The sequence below is a fragment of the Vanacampus margaritifer genome, chromosome 16 (genome assembly GCF_051991255.1).
Source record: "Vanacampus margaritifer isolate UIUO_Vmar chromosome 16, RoL_Vmar_1.0, whole genome shotgun sequence".
Classification (NCBI taxonomy): Eukaryota; Metazoa; Chordata; class Actinopteri; order Syngnathiformes; family Syngnathidae; genus Vanacampus; species Vanacampus margaritifer.
Genome location: NC_135447.1, coordinates 4,032,179 through 4,052,690, shown reverse-complemented (window position 1 = coordinate 4,052,690; position 20,512 = coordinate 4,032,179). Strand labels below are relative to the sequence as shown.

Below are 20,512 nucleotides of genomic sequence, written 5' to 3'. Positions count from 1 at the left end.
TGTCTTTGATTGTACTCTTGGTATCTAGGACTACATCTAATTTCTCTTGACATGTACAGTATACAAATAAGCGTGAGATAATCGAGCCTATTTATGTGTTTCAAAAAAGCTCAAGAAAAAGCAAACCGCTTACCGCAATTCCAAAATGCTAAAACATTGAAATAAGGCTTCAATTTTGGGGAAATTTAGTTTAGTTGTGTTTCTTCCAACAAAAAAAACTCTTACGAGATCTTACTACAGACAGAATTTTAAGTCTTCCAACCAAAAAGTAGTTGGTTTTTTTGTAAATAAATTTTTTGATTTTTATTTTATTTTTTTAATCTTTAAATGACAAAATGTGCTTTGTTTTTTTTAGAGAGAAAAGTCATAATCTTCCAACAAAAATAACTGTTTAAGAATATTGTTCTATTCTTACAAAAATCCTAATGTACCAGTTTGTGGTAAAAAAAATAAAAAAAATAAAAAAAAATTCAAATTAAAAATTACGACAAAGTAATCATTTTAGAAAGAAAGTAACAATCTTATGAGATATAACATCTTGATCTTCCAAATATTTTTTTATTAATACATTTTTAGAAAAAAGATGGTAGTAATCTTTCAAGATTAATTTCTAACCTTATTGGAAAGAGTATGACGTTTTTTAACGTCCTAATCTTATGACAAAAATGTTGACTTTTCTGCGAGAAAAATTGTAAACTAAAATTTGAGAAAAAAACTGTAATCTTAGAATAAAATCATATTCTTTTTTTTTTTCGGGAGAAAATAAAATTATATTCCAACAATTATGGCGAAAAAAATCCTACTTTTTTTTGTCAAAAACTTTGTGTTTTTTTACGTGACGAGAAAAATAAATACAAGATTGAGAGTTGTAATCTTACACCCAAAAAATCTTACAACTACTTTAAAGAAATGTTCCCAAAATTTCGTACTTATTTTAGGAAAGAAAAAGTCAAACTAGTAACAAAAAAAATCGAAATGTTTAGAGAGAAAAATTGGGCTTTGCGTTGTACTTTGACAACTGTTTTCTTTTGTGGTCGGTGCTTTTAGGTGCGTCGCAAAGTGAAGACGGAGGAAAGCCCTCGTCTGCGTCCGAGCGACCTGCGCAACTTCATCACCATGTTCGTGGTGTTCGTGCTTTTCGCCATCTGCTGGGCGCCGCTCAACCTGATCGGGCTAGCGGTGGCGGTAGACCCGACGCGCGTAGTGCCGCTAATCCCCGAGTGGCTCTTCGTGGTCAGCTACTTCATGGCCTACTTCAACAGTTGTCTCAACGCCATCATCTACGGTCTACTCAACCGGAACTTTCGCAACGAATACAAACGCATCGTCACATCCGTGTGGGTGACGCGCCTCTTCGTCACCGAGACGTCGCGGGCCGCCACCGACGGCCGCAGCCTGCGCAGCAAGCAGTCGCCACCGCCGCCGCTCAACAACAACGAGTAGCTTAGGGATCCAGCCAACGACAAAGACTTGCGCATTACCGAGACGACGCTAACGGAACAATCGGAATGGTTGCACATGAGCTGCCTGACAAACTTCCAAAGCCTCAAAATCATCTGACTTGCATCATTTGAATGCCAATTTAGTAAAAAAAAATATATATATAAAAAACTTTTTTTTAAACACACAGAAATAATAATCAGGGTGTTGTTTTGTGCCAGAAAATAGTAGGAAAAATTCCAGGAACTTTTAGTTCTTGGTACCGGTACTTCCTTACCTAACATTCGTGACAGACTACGTGCTTGCCCTGTCAGTTTTTTTAATTGAAATTTTAACAAGGTTACACTACAGCCCGCAGCTAACCGCAGTTATGCTAGCATACAGAAAGATAGCACACTGACTACAAAAAAAGACAGAGTGATAAATATTCTTCATTATGCCCTGTGGTTGGATACTATTTCAAATGAGAATTGATAATAGGCTAACAGTTGGCATGCTAACTGTCTTTATGCTGACACATTGCAACCTGACTAAAAAAATAAAAAGAGCGCCAAGACAGATTAATATTGTACATTATGCCCTGTAGTTAGATACCATTTAAACTGAGAATTAAAAAGAGGCTAACAGCTAGCATGAAAACCGCTAGCATGTTAGCAGTCATTATGATAATCCATGACAAGACAGCAACCAATCAAGGCATATCAATATTCTACAGCATGCCTTTTGCCGGGTACTATTTCGAATGGGAATTAATAAAACACTACCATGCTAATAGTTAGTATGCTGCTTTGGAACCCTAATGTTCATTTGAGAACATCTCGTGCCTCGAGATTACATGTTAATGTGCAAAAGCCTAATGGGATTGTAAATTGAGTCCTTACATGGAGTTGGTATGCTAACATATAGCATGACAACTACCTGCATTGAACAACATTTCTCAAATGGTTCGACACACCTCACTTGAATACCAGAAATGATCATTAGTGTGTTGTCACATTTTCTTGCCAGAATTCAGTAGGAAATTCTACAAAATTTTATTGCTCCCTAATATGAGCCGCTAACTGTCGTGAACCCTTCAGCCGACATTTGAGACACACTACAGGCTTGTCCTGTAGACTAATATTTCTTTTAAAGGAGATTCTAACAATTGCTCACAACAACCTCCAGCTCAGTGAACTGGGCGCTAATGAAGACTCGAAAGCATCAAAAGCCAACTGGAATGCTAATATGCTAACAGTTATTAGCCTAGCAAATGGCAAGCTGAGGCAGATTGATAAGGATTTTGAGATGTTAACATCTTAACAGTTAGCATGTTAGCAACTTTTATTGAAACACTAATGTTCATTTGAGAACTCAATGGACTACATAGTCCATGCTAATGTGGAAAAAAAGCTTAGTGAGTGTTGCTAATGTGCTACAGTTGCTTTACAAAATCCTACTAAATTCTGGCAAGAGTGAAAAATGCGCGTTCAACATGGCCAGCTCAGATGTATACTAACGTATACGGAACCGAAATGTAGACAAACTTAGTAAATAATTCCCGATCAGGAAGTTGTTGTCCATTCACCATGTGTTAGCAAACATGGCTGCTGGCTGCGCGTGATGTAGCATCTTGAGGACACTTCCCGTTGGACAAGCGCTCATTTCAAGATTACAACTGCACGTTACGTTGTTGCAGTTTAATTCTTGCTGTGATTAGGCTGAAGTATTTTTATTTAAATTTTGGGAATTTAACAAAAGCGCTAAATCAGTTAAAATACACACACAAAAAAAGTATTTTTAAAAACTTTTAAAAATTTTGTATTTTGTGTAATTAATTATTTTAATGACTAAAGAACTGAATGAATTATAAATCAAATGAAATTCAAATCCAAGAAAATACTTTGTATTATATTTTATAAATAAAGAAGAAAGACATTTAAAACTAAATTACTGAATGAAATAAATTATTTTTAGATGTATATGTTAAAAAAATATTGTATTTAATAATAAAAAACCAAAACCATTTTAATCAATTTAATGAAGAAAATCACTTTTTAAACAAGATGTAAAATAGTTCAAATAAATCAGTCCTAATAACATACTGTAAAAAATTATATTTTATTTATTTTTTTAAACGAAGTACCCATAAAAATAAATTACATGACCAAAAGCAATTCTTGTTTTTAAAAAAATAACTATATTTATGATTGCAATTCATTTAATTATGTTTTTATGTATATTAAGAACTAGATTTAAAAACACATTAATTTAAATTCAAATCTCCAAAGTTTGACATATAGTACTGTATATGCTTTTAATTGGACATCAACACTATGCATGCAATCCTATACTGAAATTGGTAGTGTTAAATATATGAGAAAAAAAAGGGTTCTCTTTCTTCTATATCACACGCAGTCCCTTCATATCTATATTTTTTTACGTTAATTTATTTTCATATGAAGAAAATATTCTGTGTTCTTTATCGTGTCTGTTCTTCTTGCTGTTATTCACTGACATTCATTGACGCTCATCTCAGGGCGCCGTTTCTTGTCTTTTTCCTAAATGTAATGAGAATATTTTGTAAATTAGCTTCAGTGTGGACTTTTAATTGTTGTCAATGGACATGTGTTTTTTTGGAAATGTTTTTAAAACTCTCTGTCACGCCAGCGTGAGTTCACGTCACGGCATTAAAAGTTTGCCATTGCCCATTGGCTTCTGCTTGACCTGTGCTGCCGAAGCGCCGCCCCGACTGCTGCCTCGGGGGCCGCCGCCTGAGCGCGTTGCGCTTTAATTGTCAAAGCGTTTGCGGTTCACGTGTGAAATGGACAAGGTCGCATTAAAACTTGGGTGAGAATGTAAAAGTCGAATGTCCTCGAAGTGCTTAGAGAAACGCTGGAAAATGAAATGTCTACACTCTGAATAATGCTAACATGATAACATTTGCTATGCTAACATATAGCAAAATAGCAATCCATAAACAAAAAGCGCTAAGATGATGCCCTTTAGTCAGCTAATATTTCAAACAGCAATTGGTCAAATGCTAACGTGCTATAAGTTGGTATGCTAACATACAGCAAGATACCAACCTTGGTACAAAAAGCGGTAAGGTAGATCGATCAAGTATGGGCTTAACTTCATGCCCTGCGGTCAGGTACTATTTCAAATAAGTCAAGTCACAAAGTGATAAAACAATAACATGCTTACAGATAAAATGCTAAACTACAGTAAGCTAACAAACTGAATGAAAAATAAACACTAAGGCAAACTGAGAAGCACTTTACAACACATAAATGCTAACATGTAGCGTGCTAAAATATAATGGGTTGCTAAAGGGTGCTATGTACAATGTATATGTATGTATTTATATGTATTTTATAAAGGCAATGTATGTATGTATGTACAGTATCATACATACATATGTACACACGTTTGATATTAAAAGCTAACATGCTATCAGCTAGCCCGCTAAAAATGATGTGAAGATCAAAGAAACGTGGATATTTCAGTCTTTTTACAAGCATTTGCAGTTCCTCTGAGGTGTGTTTTACTTTTAGAAGCCAAAGTAGAGAGTTATGCCAAACGGGATTAGCATTTCATGGAGTAAACTTTGCAAACACCTGAGGTCTTTTTTTTTTCTTTTCTTCTTCTCCTTCTACGGCGAGGCGATAGCTGGCAGAAAGCAACACTGTCACATTTTGACACCTCCACTCTAGCTGCACGTGTCCTCGTAGACATGTTGTGGACAATTTATACAGGAGCAGGATGAACAAATATGCGCTTGCTCGCTCTCTGGTCTGTTGCTGTTAATGCAGCTCGGCCGCGGTCAAAGTGACGTAATAATGCTTATTGACTCCTCATGTGGCGCCGCAAACAAATCGGCCGCAACTGACGCCTTCAATCTCAAATCCAATGTTGCTTATGACGAGCAGCACGACACGCCTGCCCTATGATTAGGGATGAATTATTAAAGGCACACGGTGGACTTTATGAAGTGGTTATAGAAAATGAGTTCTTATTGATTGAGCAGGAATATTTAGTTCAAGTCTGTGCATTTGGGTCACATGGAATAAAATGCGATTGTGGAAAATGAATTTTAGAGTAATTATATGACTTTTTTTTTCTTTTTTTTATCTATATAAGAACTTTACATTAAATTTTGTTTTATTTAACGTTATTGCTTATTGTATTTTATTTATTTATTTTATTTTATGCATATTGTTTTTATTTTACTTTACTTCAGTTTAATTTCATTTCTGTTTCATCTTTCACCAACTTTTATTTTTATTCATTCATTAAATTATTTATTTATCTATGTTAATTTTATTTTTAGTTTGTTTTTGATATACTCTATTTAAAAAATATATAATTTTTTTTATTTCTGTTAAATTGAATTTAATTGAATATAATTCATTTGGATAGTCTTGGCTGAATGAGGTCATACAAAATAGTGCCGCTATAAAACATTTTTTGTCATTTAAAAAAAAAGGGTTTTTTTTACGTCTAAAAACAACCAATTTCATTTCCGAGTCCTTTTTGTCCTTGCGCCTTTTCCATAAAGGACTTTCTTCCGACTTCTGATTGGCTAAATTGGAGGTAAGGTTATGGCGGTTGTAGCGCCACCTGAGGCAAATGTCTGGCAATGCCCCTCATCAGCATTGTAGACATCTCCTTTTTATTCCGTTCTTTTTTGGAGGGTGGTAAATGTTTGCTGCTGTGGAGTAGGAGAGGGTGTGCATGGGGGGGTGGGGGGGGTGCTTGCGTCACGCTCGACTAGCGCCGCTCTCGCTCTGCTGATGTTCACTGACATGAATTCTCCGACAGGTGCGGCGTCTGGATGCCCGCAGGATGCTCCGAGTGAAAACACGGACCGGGGGGACTGGGGGGGGTTGGGGGGTGGGGTGGAACGTGATCCGCTCGGACGTGATGTGACGGGTTCAAAGGCTCGCCTGATATTGCGAGACTTGTTACGGGCCACCACCTGGAAATATATACGCTCCAATAAAAACCAATCAAACCCGAGCCTATTTCATCATATATATATATATATATACATATCTTAGGAAAATTTATTCTCATTTAGTACAATTCAAAATTGATTTTAAATGTCCCAAAATCGATTTTTATTTTAATTATTTTATACTGTCTTGCCTTTGTCTGTGTGTGCCTTTATTGGGAGCGCTGTTCGTGTTGTACCCGGTTTGGCCACTGGGGGGCAGTGTGGTTCCACGAGGTTTAATACACTGTTAAGTTGTAGCCACATTAGAGTGTAGAAGGAAAAAGTCACGTTCAAGTTATTCCCATAAAAGTTGTTCTTTTTTTCAGCGTGGAGACGTTCTTTTGAGTGATAAAAGAGCCGCGAGTAGCGCGCTAATTAGCATTAGCGAGTCAGACTGGAGTAGATCATTACAATTCCTTGCAAATCTATAGATTGAAGCAAAAATTATTGTCAATGAAATCATTTGGAATCAAAAATCGTTCTTAATCGAAAATCAATTCTGAATCGAATCGCAGACCCAAATATCGGAATCTAATCGAATCGTGAGACATTCAAAGATCCCCACCCCTAATATATATATATATATATTTTATTTTATTTTTTTTATTTTTTTTTTTACCTTATATCTTTTGATAATTAGCTGCAAGTAAGAGAGCACATTTCTACCACCCAATAGTGATGCATTCATGGTCTGTCGGGAACTCTGAGACAGGAAATCGGTCAAGATCGTGACAGAGGACGTGAGCAGATAAATAATTCATATCTCTCACTTTAATTGCATCTAATGCGCAGATTAACGACTTATTCGGTGAATTAGATGGACACATTTTAATCCGGGTGTTTATTATGTCCGCAAACAATATGGCAGCTTTTCATTTGATGGAAAGGACACGCGATCATTAAAGTGACCTGGCCTGTTTTATATAACTGCAAATGTGATGAGATAAATGCCAGGCAGATTAACATTGCTGCAACGTTGGATTTACTTGTAATTATTGAACTTGTTGGACACATCATTAGGTACGATTGAAGACTCTTTTTTTTTTTTTTTGCACTGTTCAAGGAACCACAAAGAACATATTTTGGGGGATAAAGACTCACCATTCAAACTCCGGTGTCCTTTTGATGTCTTTCTTTAAAATTCCGGTATTGTCCGCACACTGGCTGCAACCACAGTGATTGAGGCGGAACGATACTATGACTATTTCATGAGTCACCGCAAAGTTGAAAGAACGTATAAAGTTCACGCAGAGTTTGAATGACGATGAATTTAATGGAGAGAAAGAAGCCCACACAAAGTTATGACAGGAACTAAATGACGTCAATATGGCAGGTAACATTTTATTTATATTTGGTGATCGGCACTCTTTAATATTGTACTTCAATGTAATTCAGAAATACAATTATTGCATAAATGAATACATGAATAAATGAATGAATGAATACATGAAGCGTTTCGCATTAGCATTAAGCTCATCGGACTGCAATGATATTTGATCCGGCTGTATCAATAATGTATTTTAAGAGATAATGACACAAGCGTGGTTTCAAAAAAGTGGAGCTTGTTTTTGAAGTTTTCAAGTCATTGGCTTTTCACTTTGGGCTTAATTTAGCGTAGTTTAGCTGACTGTGTGTTTTGCTCACAGTGGTTGAATCGACGCGTGGGCACCTTTAAAACCCTTAAGAGAATTAATTAGCGCTGCGAATTGAATTAATACGCCTGTCTTTTGTCCCGCGCGTCCTTTTCACATGAAATATGGATGAACTTTTGAAAACGCGGCAACTCTGAAGGGGGCCCTTCACGTTGGCACCACCACACGGATTGGATGACGTCCATCTTTTCACCGAATCATTTTGGGGGGAGTTATTGTGTGCAAATGTCAATAAAGAGTCATCTCACCTTCATTTTGTGTTGATTTAAATTCATTTTTGATGTGCGTTTTTTTTTTTTTTTAAAGGCGGCTAGGTTGTGGCAAAACAAGGTTACTGTTCACTTTGTATGATATGCAAGGAGATGGTTGCATTTTTCAGACAATCGTCAAACTTTCATGACTTATAGTTCTGTGTAAAGAGAAGATTCTTATTGAATTTAGACTATATTTTATTATATATTATATTTTTGAAGAATGCAAAAACACATCAGAATAAAGATAACAAGAAAACTATCGTCAGTTGAAAGTCATAAAATGTTGCCGCCAATTTAGTGTCCGTTTCATAAAAATAAAAAAAAAATTGGTAGCAACTTGACAAAACCTCTTGGACAAGTTTTATTTTGAAGGAACTGAAAGGAAATTGTCAAAATGGTCCTAAAATGGATGCCTCAAATTCTAACCAAAATGGCAGATTTTCTGTGTCTTTTTTTTTTTTTTTAGCATTGCTTCTTGGAACTTTTTTTTGTGGGTTTACTCATAATAGGCATGCCTACCAAATGTCATGCTGCTAATTCAAACTGACTTTGGGGCTGAATTTTTCAAGGTTTTTGGATCAGCTCGGCTCATTGTCTCGTCTTCGAGAGGCGAATCATCACAATTTTCCACCATGCTCCGCTAAAAATAACAAAATGACAAAAACTAATATGATTCGCAATTTTGTGTAAACATGGTTAAAATTTGGTAGCATCTTTAAAGGAGACGTGTAAATGACCATAGTTGCGCTTAATAATGGCCACTTCAAATCAAAATGTTTCTTTTTAGTCGTGGCTTCTTGAAACCTTTTACTCATAATTGACGTGTCTTGCAAATTTTATGTATGACTTTGAAGGAACCTTGGAAATGACCAAAATGACTCTAAAATGGCCCCTTCAAAACAAAATGGAGGACTTTCTTGTCATTAGGATCAAGGCTTCTTGAGACTTTTTTTTATGGGTCTACCAAATATCATGTTGCTAAGGCAAAATGTTTTTTTTTTTATGCTACGAAAACTGTTCCAAAGAGAAACTGAAACTAACCGGCCGCAATGATAAACATATTGCGACATGAATTAAAAAGGGTGGAATGTAATTTCACTTTGCTTGCAGGTGAAGTTCTGCTGGGCCGTCTGGGCGTTGCGAAGAAAATTAAAAATGGCGTTTTTACGTCAAAGGTAGGATTGTGTGGCTGCAGGGGGTGCGCGGCATATCAAATATGAACCGTACAAGCCACCAGGATGACAAATTGTGTACGTGAGACGATCAAAAAAAGGTAATAATTGATGTCGGCGCCCCTTAAAACGTTTCATTTCTGATGCGTCACCAGTACAAAAGGGGAACATTTTCTTTTTTTTCTCCTTTTTTTTTTTCACCGGCTATACATTTTAAAATAAGACTTCCCCAAAGTAAATATGAAAAAGTTCTCATTTTCATGTGAAAGTGTATAAAACTGCAAGATTGTTATTGTGGTTGAACAAGAGGAAGAGCCTGAGTCCTGATGTGTAGGCTACATTTAAAATTTTTAAATAAATAAATTATTGCGTGTAATGAAATTGTACCATATGACTTTAGCCAAACATTCTGGACTGGTTTCATCACCAAAAACTGAGGTTCCAATGTCTTATAATTAATGTTATTCTTATCTTGTAGAAAAATGAACCAAGTAGTAGTTTGTTACCTCAAAGCTTCTTGGATCAATGGGTATGAAAATGGATCAAGTGTTTGCTGTCTGGCCACGTAAGTAAGTGGTCTACGTATTTTCTTTAATAAGGTACATACGACAATAGAATACCAATAGAGCATTGTTTGATTGAACAGTCCTTGCCGTGACTTTTTATTTGTCAACCTTCCCAGAATGGCATACATGCAAAGGTTGTCTGCCATTGATTTTGCACACGTCCCATATTCTATATTATAAATCATATTAGTAGCGCTGTTTGTGTGCGTGTCAAGGTGGCAACAGGTTTCATACAGAGAGCCCGAAAGGTCACTTTTGCACACAATTTGGGTGCAGTGGGACAAAACCTGTTGGACGAGTTTGACTTTGAAAGGGTACTGAAAAAGTCCGAAATGAGCCGAAGATGGTCAATTCAAACTAACTTGAAAGATTTCCTGTTTTTTTTTAGGGCGGGGCCTCTCGAGACTTTTTTTTGTGTGTCTACTCAAGATGGAAAAGTCTACTTTTTATCTTGATACATGAAACTGGATTCTGGGGCTGAATTTTCCAAATGTTTGGTTTGTGTTTTATTTTGAAGTCACAAAACTGACACAATGATCTGCCTACTCACAATGAGAAGAAAAAAGTTTTTTTCAACCCCCTATTCCAGCTGTCTTGTCTAAGGTTCAAATTTGGTAGCAACTGAACAAAATATCTAGGACATGTTTTCTTTTAAATTAACCCCAAAAATGGTCAAACGATCCTAGAATGGACGTTTGAAATTCAAACCAAAATGGCAGACTTCCTGTTCTTTTTGTTGCTGTGTAAAACTGCCTTTGAGAGCTGAATTGGTGTTGTAATGGAACTTTGTTATCAATTCAAACCAAAATGACGCACTTTTGTGTCTTTTTGGCTTGTTGAGATTTTTTGTGGGTCTATTCAAGATAGAAAAGTCTACCTGTCATGTTTATTTTCAGTTTTGTTTACTCCCTGTCATGTTTTCCTTGTGTGTTCCCCTTGTCTTGTCATTTCCTGTTTTATTGTGAAAAGTCTGACTCCTCTCGTTTCTGGTCACTTGCCCTTCCTCGTGTGGTGTCTGTGTCAACCCTGATTGTGTCCACCTGTGTCCCCATCACCCTCATGTGTCATCCAATCAGTGCCCTCAGCCAGGTGTGTCTTGTCATGTCATTAGTGTTGGTGTATTTAGTCGGTTGTCTCCCCCCTGTCTGTGTCGGTTCATTTTTGCTGTTGCCACTGTCGTAAGTCTTTCGCCACGTCACGCTGACCTTGTTACCTTATCAGGATCCATGTCATATTGTTAGTCTCGCCTTAGTTGTTTTGTCATGTTTAGCTTCATCTTTTGTTAGTTCAGTTTTTTGAAGTTAGTTTTTTTTTTGATTAGAAATTAAAACCTCTTTTTGGACTGCACCTCTGCCTTCCTGCATCTGGGTCCTAAAGCCCCCACCTTACTGACACTACCAATTTATATGTTATGTTTTCTATGGCATGTTTTCTATTAAATGAACCCCAAAAATGGTCAAATGATCCTAAAATGGACGTTTGAAATTCAAACCAAAATGGCAGACTTCCTGTTCTTTTTGGGCATGGCTTATTGAGACTTTTTTGTGGGTCTACCCATAATAGACATGTCGACCAAATGTCAGGTTGCTGTGTAAAACTGCCTTTGAGAGCTGAATTGGTGTTGTAATGGAACTTTGTTATCAATTCAAACCAAAATGACGCACTTTTGTGTCTTTTTGGCTTGTTGAGATTTTTTTGTGGGTCTATTCAAGATAGAAAAGTCTACCAATTTATATGTTATGTTTTCTATGACATGTTTTCTATTAAATGAACCCCAAAAATGGTCAAATGATCCTAAAATGGATGTTTGAAATTCAAACCAAAATGGCAGACTTCCTGTTCTTTTTGGGCATGGCTTATTGAGACTTTTTTGTGGGTCTACCCATAATAGACATGTCAGGTTGCTGTGTAAAACTGCCTTTGAGAGCTGAATTGATGTTGTAATGGAACTTTGTTATCAATTCAAACCAAAATGATGCACTTTTGTGTCTTTTTGGCTTGTTGAGATTTTTTTGTGGGTCTGTTCAAGATAGAAAAGTCTACCAATTTATATGTTATGTTTTCTATGGCATGTTTTCTATTAAATGAACCCCAAAAATGGTCAAATGATCCTAAAATGGACGTTTGAAATTCAAACCAAAATGGCAGACTTCCTGTTCTTTTTGGGCATGGCTTATTGAGACTTTTTTGTGGGTCTACCCATAATAGACATGTCAGCCAAATGTCAGGTTGCTGTGTAAAACTGCCTTTGAGAGCTGAATTGATGTTGTCATGGAGCTTTGTTATCAATTCAAACCAAAATGATGCACTTTTGTGTCTTTTTGGCTTGTTGAGATTTTTTTGTGGGTCTGTTCAAGATAGAAAAGTCTACCAATTTATGTTATGTTTTCTATGACATGTTTTCTATTAAATGAACCCCAAAAATGGTCAAACGATCCTAAAATGGACGTTTGAAATTCAAACCAAAATGGCAGACTTCCTGTTATTTTTGGGCATGGCTTATTGAGACTTTTTTGTGGGTCTACCCATAATAGACATGTCAGCCAAATGTCAGGTTGCTGTGTAAAACTGCCTTTGAGAGCTGAATTGATGTTGTAATGGAACTTTGTTATCAATTCAAACCAAAATGACGCACTTTTGTGTCTTTTTGGCTTGTTGAGATTTTTTTGTGGGTCTATTCAAGATAGAAAAGTCTACCAATTTATATGTTAATACGTGAAAATGGCTTTGCAGGCTGAATTAATAAAAAACTGTTTATTGTCACGTAGGGGTGTTAATTTTGATTTAATGTAAATTTCCTTTAACGCCAATACATTTTTTAACATGCAATTAATAACCGCCCCTTGCTTGGACTGGAAAAGTGCAGGCTACTGGAGGAATTCCAGTCGTAACGCAGCAGACATGTCCATGTCATAATTTAGCAATAATAAATGTAATAATAATGCATACGTATATTTGTGTAAACTGGGGCTCATGTTGTATTTTACAATTTTTTAAAATGTGCAGCATTTCACAAGTTCTTTCATGTTAAAGATTAGGTAGCTCTTAATATGAAAAGAACAATTGTCAACAATGTCTTACAAATGCAATTATGCCATCTAGTGGCAGAAATATGACCTCAACGCAAATCATTATCATACTGCTTTGTTTTGTTTTAGAGTGCAGCACATCTTTTTAATTTTTACTCAATTTTATGAATTATTATGAAATGACTGTATCAATGACTAAAAAAATTCTATTAGTTTAACATATTTTCCAAATTTATGTTAACAAGAGTATCAAACTTGGGAAAAAAATGATTGTACATTTTATTATACAATAATATGCGATTAATTACGATTAAAATTTGTAATGGCCTGACACCCATATTGTAACGACATCGTCGAACTTCAATGCTTGTTTGTTGTGTCCTAAGGTTAGCATTCATCTTATGTTACCAATGGGAAAAATACATTCTAAATGCGCTTGCTATTACTGTTATCATTATTATTATTATTATTACAAGGGAAACAAACACAATCTTGATGTGTTTCGACACATCAGATGCATGCTGGGGCCGCCCTCATAAATAGTGCATTTTCCATATAAATAAAATAAATTGTACACATGTGACAAATTGCAGCAAATGTGGAAGGAAAATGACACCGTTTTGCTCCAGTGGCAGCAAAAAGGGTCGCGTTCACATCCAGTCGATAAACATCTTAAAAATTCTCAATGAAAAGAAGCTTCAATGTAAAAATATGCTTGTCCTTTTAATGTTTCTTTTTTTTTTTTTATTGTTTTTGAATTATCTGTGTGGTAGTTGAAGGCTGGCTGCTTTATGGAGATTTACGAGACGCCACATTATTCGCTCGCTTATTAATCTTAGTTATTGCTGTGTGGAAACAGGAGGGGGGGGGGTAAGAAAAAAATATCAGAATGAGTTCTGTGTACTTTAATATCGCCTCCCCCCCCCCCCCCCCCCAATCTCGAGAGATTTTTATTAATTTTTTTGTATTGGGATTTTTGGGACTTTTAATTCTCTGGCTTAAGGACAAACAAAAGCGAGTTGTTCTTAAGAGCTTTCGGCGCCGTGTTTGCAAATTGATTGGGCCGTAAAAGCTCATGGGAATATTGCCCGTAATCATACGCTGAACTTCAAAAATGATAATAGATGCATAGGGAGGGAACAGTTGGTTGTAGTGGCACATAATGCGAGCGTAAATAATGCACATGGATGCATTTAGATGACAAGATGAAGACGAATGTGAAATAACGTCGGATATGCGCGGCTGGAGTTACAAGAAGACGTTTGAAATCAGCTTGTTATCCTTCCAGGGAAAAGAGAATGACGCTTTATATGTTGTGAGAGCGTGCCGGCTCATCACGCCTTCCCTTCATCCCGGATTGGTGTCTGGACGTTTGCCTGCATCCGACTGTGTCCAAAAACATACGCTATTATTTTTTGCATGGATTATTGATTTTTATTTTATAGAAAGATTCTTGAGATTGAAAACCTGCATATTAGTATTTTTTTTTTTTCTTCGGAGGTTTGATCTCGTAGCTCTTGTAGTGGATCACATTAGATTGTGTACCTCGTGAAGTCAAACCCGCCCACACCCCAGACTTTGGTGAGTCATCAAATTTGCCATGCTCCACCCACACACAATCTATACAATGAATTTGTTCTGGGAGTACTCCTGGAAATGTACAAAAAGACTCACAAATGGCCCGTTTCAAAACTTATTCTATGCTTTGGGGCTTGGGTTCTTGAAACTTTTTTGTGTGCTGTGTGGCATCAGAATCTGGCAACCCGTGGACAAGATAGACAGTGGAGATGTATACTGTATACCGATAATTGGTGGTCATTGGTCAATGACGCTGGTAACCGATATTTGGAGCTGATATTCGTTTTGCAGTGAAAAAGGAGAACATCCAAAATGTCACGTTTTTGGCTGATACAAACTTCAACACTTAACTTTATTTAAATGCCTTTAGCAATGTTTATTGAGCTGCTTTTCAGATTTGTATATTTGTATATATATTTACATATATATTTATGTGTTAGGGTTACACACTTACATATATATATATACTTGAAAAATCCGTGAAAAAAAGATGCTAAACCTCCAATAAACAATTTCCACAAAAAAAACAGCTCTCAAAAAACGAAATAATAAAAAAAGAAAAATTAAAAATATTATAAGAAATATTGAACAAAAAATCTAAGAATACATAAGTGCAAGTACATGCGGGTCCACTCTACAGTCAACTCTCCCTACATCGGTTCAGTGGGAAAAAAAAAATTCTAAATCATACAAAACGGTAAAGTACTGTTACTCAATTACATGTCTCTATGAAATTAAACATCATTAGCTAATTGATCATAGCCTACCATCGCTAGGTAGAACGAACGGTACTCCATAACATGTGGTATAGATGTTGGTGGGATGAAAACAAATAATTTCAATAATAACAAAATATATGCCCAACTGACACCGCCACTGTACACTACAGTGGCTAATGTTATAGCCAGGAAATAGCTTCTAAATTTAGACAAGCAAGAGTTGATTTTGTCTTACTTTTTTATATATATATAACATATATAACAACTTAAAAAAAAATAGAATAAAATAAAAATCTTCCTCTGGTAATAACACACTGGGAAAAAATACATTGTCATAAGAAAACAACAAAGCTCGGCTCCACTTGCATGAGATGTGCTCATGATGATGCTATGAATTCTGCATCCCGTATGAATGCACATACAAACATACTGTATCCACATATAAGTACAATGTATGTACAGTGTGTCATACATGGATACAACGAATGTTGCTTTGTTTTGGTTACGTAACGCTTGCCGCGATGTGGGCAGAAGAATCATCGGCGACGTGTGTAATCGCCTTTGACGTTGCTGTCTGGATGCTGCATGGGTGTGTGTGTGTGCAGTTATATAAGTATGCAACGCTAACGACTTCCTCTGTGTTTGTCGCTCGCCGCAAACGCGACAAACAACAAAGGACAAAAGGAAAAAGAAATGATGTGGAGGAGGACAGATTATTAAAAAAGGACATTTGATTTGGGTGTATGCTCTCGTTTCACAACCTAATAAAATTATGTCACATTTAAAAAAAAAAAAAAGTCCATTTAAGATGAGAGCGCTTTTTAGAAACATAAAAATTGTACAATTCAAAATTTGTCTTGAAATAATTTACTTTGATGTCTTAAAATGACTTTTTCTCCAAAAATACAGTATATATATAAAATAATCTGATTTCATTCTTCTCATTTTATGACTTTTTTCCAGAAATACATTGTAAACTACGGGAACGTGGAACTGCCAATGTGGAGTAAACATTTTTGACTGGTAAGTACGTTTAGACCTTATTTTTATTTAAAAAAAAATAAAAATAAATAACACATAAAAAATAATCAATTTAACCATTCTCAGATTTTGACTTTTGAATCAGAAGGAAGTTTTCTCAAATTTACTTTGTACAATTGACCTGTTCCTAAATAGATGTTTAAGATGTTGAATGATGATTCTAAGACTGTTTTTTTTTTCTGGTTGAATTACTAGAGAACACGATTACAACCTTTTCTGAAAGACAGTGACTATTCTCGTTACATGAATTTTCCTAAAAAAAAATGTTTTTAAATAAAACAGATTGCGACTAATCCTTCAAGAAGAAAAATGTAACAGGATTTTGTGTAATGTAACGGGAAGAAGACTTTATTCTCTTAAGAGTTACACTTTTTTGACAGAATGCACATTTTCGTTGTAAGAATTCATTTTTTAGAACTGTTTTCCCTGAAAATGTTTACTTTTATTTATTTTTTTAAAATATTTTTGTTATGACTTTGTATTCATTTTTTAAGTGATTTTGCTGTCATGTAATGACATTTTTCCTAGTAAAGATCCAACTTCATTCTCGTAACAGAACAAAAAATGTATTATTGGCAACCATCGTGTTTCCAAGCATTCACTTGGAAAACATTTTTGTTGAAGTAAAAATCCAACCATCAACTCCACACGCGCCACATGCTGCACATGCTAGTGCTAACACAACTACATGGCAAACACAAAGTAGGACACATCAGCAGCTAATCAGCAGCAAGCTAACAGCAAGCGCCAACTAACGTGGCTACAAAGCAACAAAGCTGACGTCCATCAGGTCCAACGGCTTGAAAAACATACGTTGAGGAACAGAACACAAGTAGGTCAAGCTTCTAGCGCTAACCTTTAGCACGCATGCTAATTGAAAGACGTCAGCGGGGGCGGGAATCATGACTTCGCACTTGGGAACAATATTAGCTGCCTCGCTTTTACTTTTTTTCTCATATGATTCAACCTTTTGTTCACATGGGAAAAAAAACGTAATTAACTTACATCGTTCTATGTAAGAAACAAAAAAAGTACAGTATGACTTTATTGCATATATTTATCAGATACAACCCAAATTACATCAATCTCAAACATTTGTCAAAAAATATTATCTTGCTCTTTTAAGATGAGCATTTCTTTCAAAAAGTAGGTCAAGCTTCGAGCCCTAACCTTTAGCACGCATGCTAATTGGCAGACATTCGCAGGGGCAGGAATCATGACTGATCAGTCGGAAAATATTTTAGTAGTCGCACAGCTTTTTACTTTTCCTCAAAAGATTACACCTTTTGTTCCCATGAAAAAAAAATGTTTTCATTAATTTTCTCCTAAAATACTTCACTAAATTTTAAGATTAGTTTTCTTTGAAAAAGTAAAAAATGTTTAGCTTTTATACAAAAACGTTATTTTTCACATACAAAGAAAGCTTTTGATGGAAACAATACAAAATTACAATTTTTTTGTGAAATACTTTGACTTTTTTCGAGTAAAGTTATATTTTGAAAAAACAACTTTTTTTTTAAGGTTGAATTTTTTTTTTTTTATTCATCCATCTAATCCAATTTTAGCCTTGTAAAATTTTGATTTATATCAAACAATTAAAAAAAAAATCCTGGCATGATAATCATTTTTTCGCGTAAAATTTTTTAGCCAACATTTTTTTCTATTCGTGTCATTTTACTATACAAAAGTAAATTTAAAAAATCTGACTTTTTTATCATAAGGTTGCAATTTCTTTCCCAAAAAATAATTAAAATGTTAAAAAATAATTTAAATATTTTTTATACTTTTGTATTTGCCCTATTACTAAAATCTGCAAATCTTCCATAAAACCAAATTTTGTGAATTGCTTTCATATTTCATGAGACTATATCCCTATAAACTGCTAATGACAATTACACACTATATTATTTGGAATAAGTTTGAATTGATGGAGCCGTTAGCAATGGAGTTGAGTAATAATTGCCTTAATCCACAAGGCAGCTCATTTTTCCACAACCGCTTTTCATGCTTCCACACTAATTAATAAAAGCAGCAGAGCTTAAGAGGTCGTTTGCTACAAACGTCATCTTGATGGAATAATCCACCTTCATAAACTTATTAAACTCCTCCTGAGGGAACACAGCCCAAACAATCAAAATATCAAAATGGAGGTCATTCCGAGCGTCTCGGCGGACCCGATTCATCGATGACGGGCATCAGCAAAGCAACAGACGGCCGTCAGAAAAAGGTGGAATTGAGGATGGAGGAGCCGCAGGCCGTCAGCTGCTCTTCGGCTTCTTCTTCAATGAATTAGAGACTCTCAAGAGACTTCAGAAGCTACAAAAGCCTCCGGACATCAACTTTACAACATGGAAAAGAAAAATAAAGACGCTTGTTCTTGTTGAAGCTGCATTCAAGTAGCTACAAAGAATTTTGAGGTTCCCAAGGAAAAAAAATAAAAAATCTTAGTAAATATGGATTTTTTCTTCACTTTATGACTATGAATTCAAATTTATTCTCATAAATTATTATTGTGATTATGTGACCCTATGAAACTTTACATCAAACTATGGTTTCTTTCTTTAAAATAGCAGACTTTTCTGTCAAACAAGTTTGTGAATGGTGGTGATGGATGTATAGTTGTCTTTTCTGGTTAAAAAAAAACATGCTCACGATGGCCCTCTCAACTGAATTCATTACCAAATAAATAAATAAACCAACAGTATCCTTGTCTTTTTTTCTTTCATATGATTTTTCTAGCGCCAGGACATGAAAGTCAGTAAATACATGAATAAATATTACTGATATATTATGCAACGTTGCTGTGCATTGCATCAGAGCCACTTCACATCCTGCACATCATTCACATAAGATGGCGGGGAAGGGGAGGCTAACATTGGCAAGTAGACACCTTTATTAGTTCCTTATAATATAAATGATAACACAGCACACCCTCGACCCCGATGAGGGTAAACAGTGCAGAGAAGAGATGGATGGACCTTTTCATTTCAAGCGTGTTATGACAACGTGACGCTGTGGATTTCCAAAGTGTATGTTGTCTGCCCCCTGCTGGTTCCCAACAGGAAGCAGAAACAATAACAAACGCGCGTGATGTTGCAGCTAATAAATAAAAATCAAATGCGTTTAGGTCAACATTTAGCCACTGGTCACTTAGTAGGGTTTCAAGCCAGAGTTACAATTTCAAGTTACTGTAGGATTTGAATCCCAGTTTTGTGTTCTAAAGTAGGTTTTCCTGGTTTCAAGTCTGGGGTTTGGGCTAGCAGAAAGGCTGCAATTGTGCTCATCTAGAGACCTTTATATATATATTTAAGTTTGTGTGTTGCTATGTTTTGACTTTTTCTTGGTCGAGAACTTTTTTTGTTTGGTTTTGTTGTTTTAAACCTCCGCTAAGCATCATAAGAGAAAGTGGTGTAAGAGAGTAGTGCGCACATCCAGCCAGCGCAGACGGGGGCAGCTAATCAATAGCTAACGTTGGCCTCTTTTGGATCCTGCTGGCTTTGAGTCAGCTGTTTGGATTCAATTTATGCCAATATCCTCAGAAGCCACATACACATAAATGAACTTTCTAAGAACACAAACAAAAGATAGGTAGAATGCCAAACTAACGCTTAGCTTAGATTAGCAATGCTAAAAGTTGCAAATGGTCGAGGGAATATCATTCACAATGTTTTCTGGCTAACATACTAAACATGGAGCCATCTCATAACTTGATCACAAACAAAAAGGCTTACTTAGAACAAGGTATGCTCAAAATAACCTCACTGAGGCACATGCTGCTTCACCAAGTGTAAAAGTCCATTTACATGTACTCACGAACACACACATACAATTGCTTGCAGTTAGTCACATATTTCTTAACCAAGTTGAAAGAAAAAAAACATTCATCAGTATCCGATCATATGTAGCAGCCCGCTCTGGTAGATTTCCATTTCCAGATCTTTGGAACAGGGTTGCATTTAAAATAACCTCAATATTACATATCAACCCACTCTGGTAAAGTTACAATGCCTCGTGAATCACAAACACAATTGTTGACAATTTTTTGTTTATTCCTACGTGTCATTATGATCATCACCAAACATC

At 35.7% G+C, this 20,512-nt stretch overlaps 1 protein-coding gene and 1 long non-coding RNA gene across 3 annotated transcripts in view; both read left to right on the top strand.

The window, feature by feature from the left end:
* Nucleotides 1-5,591, top strand: part of LOC144036476 (melatonin receptor type 1B-B-like) — a 43,936-nt gene extending 38,345 nt beyond the window's left edge. The window contains exon 4 of the mRNA XM_077547167.1: nt 1,048-5,591. Coding sequence (XP_077403293.1) covers nt 1,048-1,443 — 396 coding nt within the window. The 3' untranslated portion in view covers nt 1,444-5,591. The remainder of the gene's footprint in view (nt 1-1,047) is intronic.
* Nucleotides 5,592-11,225: 5,634 nt separating this feature from the next.
* Nucleotides 11,226-18,846, top strand: LOC144036684 (uncharacterized). 2 transcript variants are annotated; one of them, XR_013288702.1, is made up of 3 exons: nt 11,226-11,240; nt 16,352-16,411; nt 18,552-18,846. It is a non-coding gene; the product is annotated as an uncharacterized LOC144036684 (long non-coding RNA). The 2 variants fall into 2 exon arrangements; XR_013288703.1 differs by having other exon boundaries at nt 11,228-11,240; nt 18,543-18,846.
* The last annotated feature ends 1,666 nt before the right edge of the window (nt 18,847-20,512 follow it).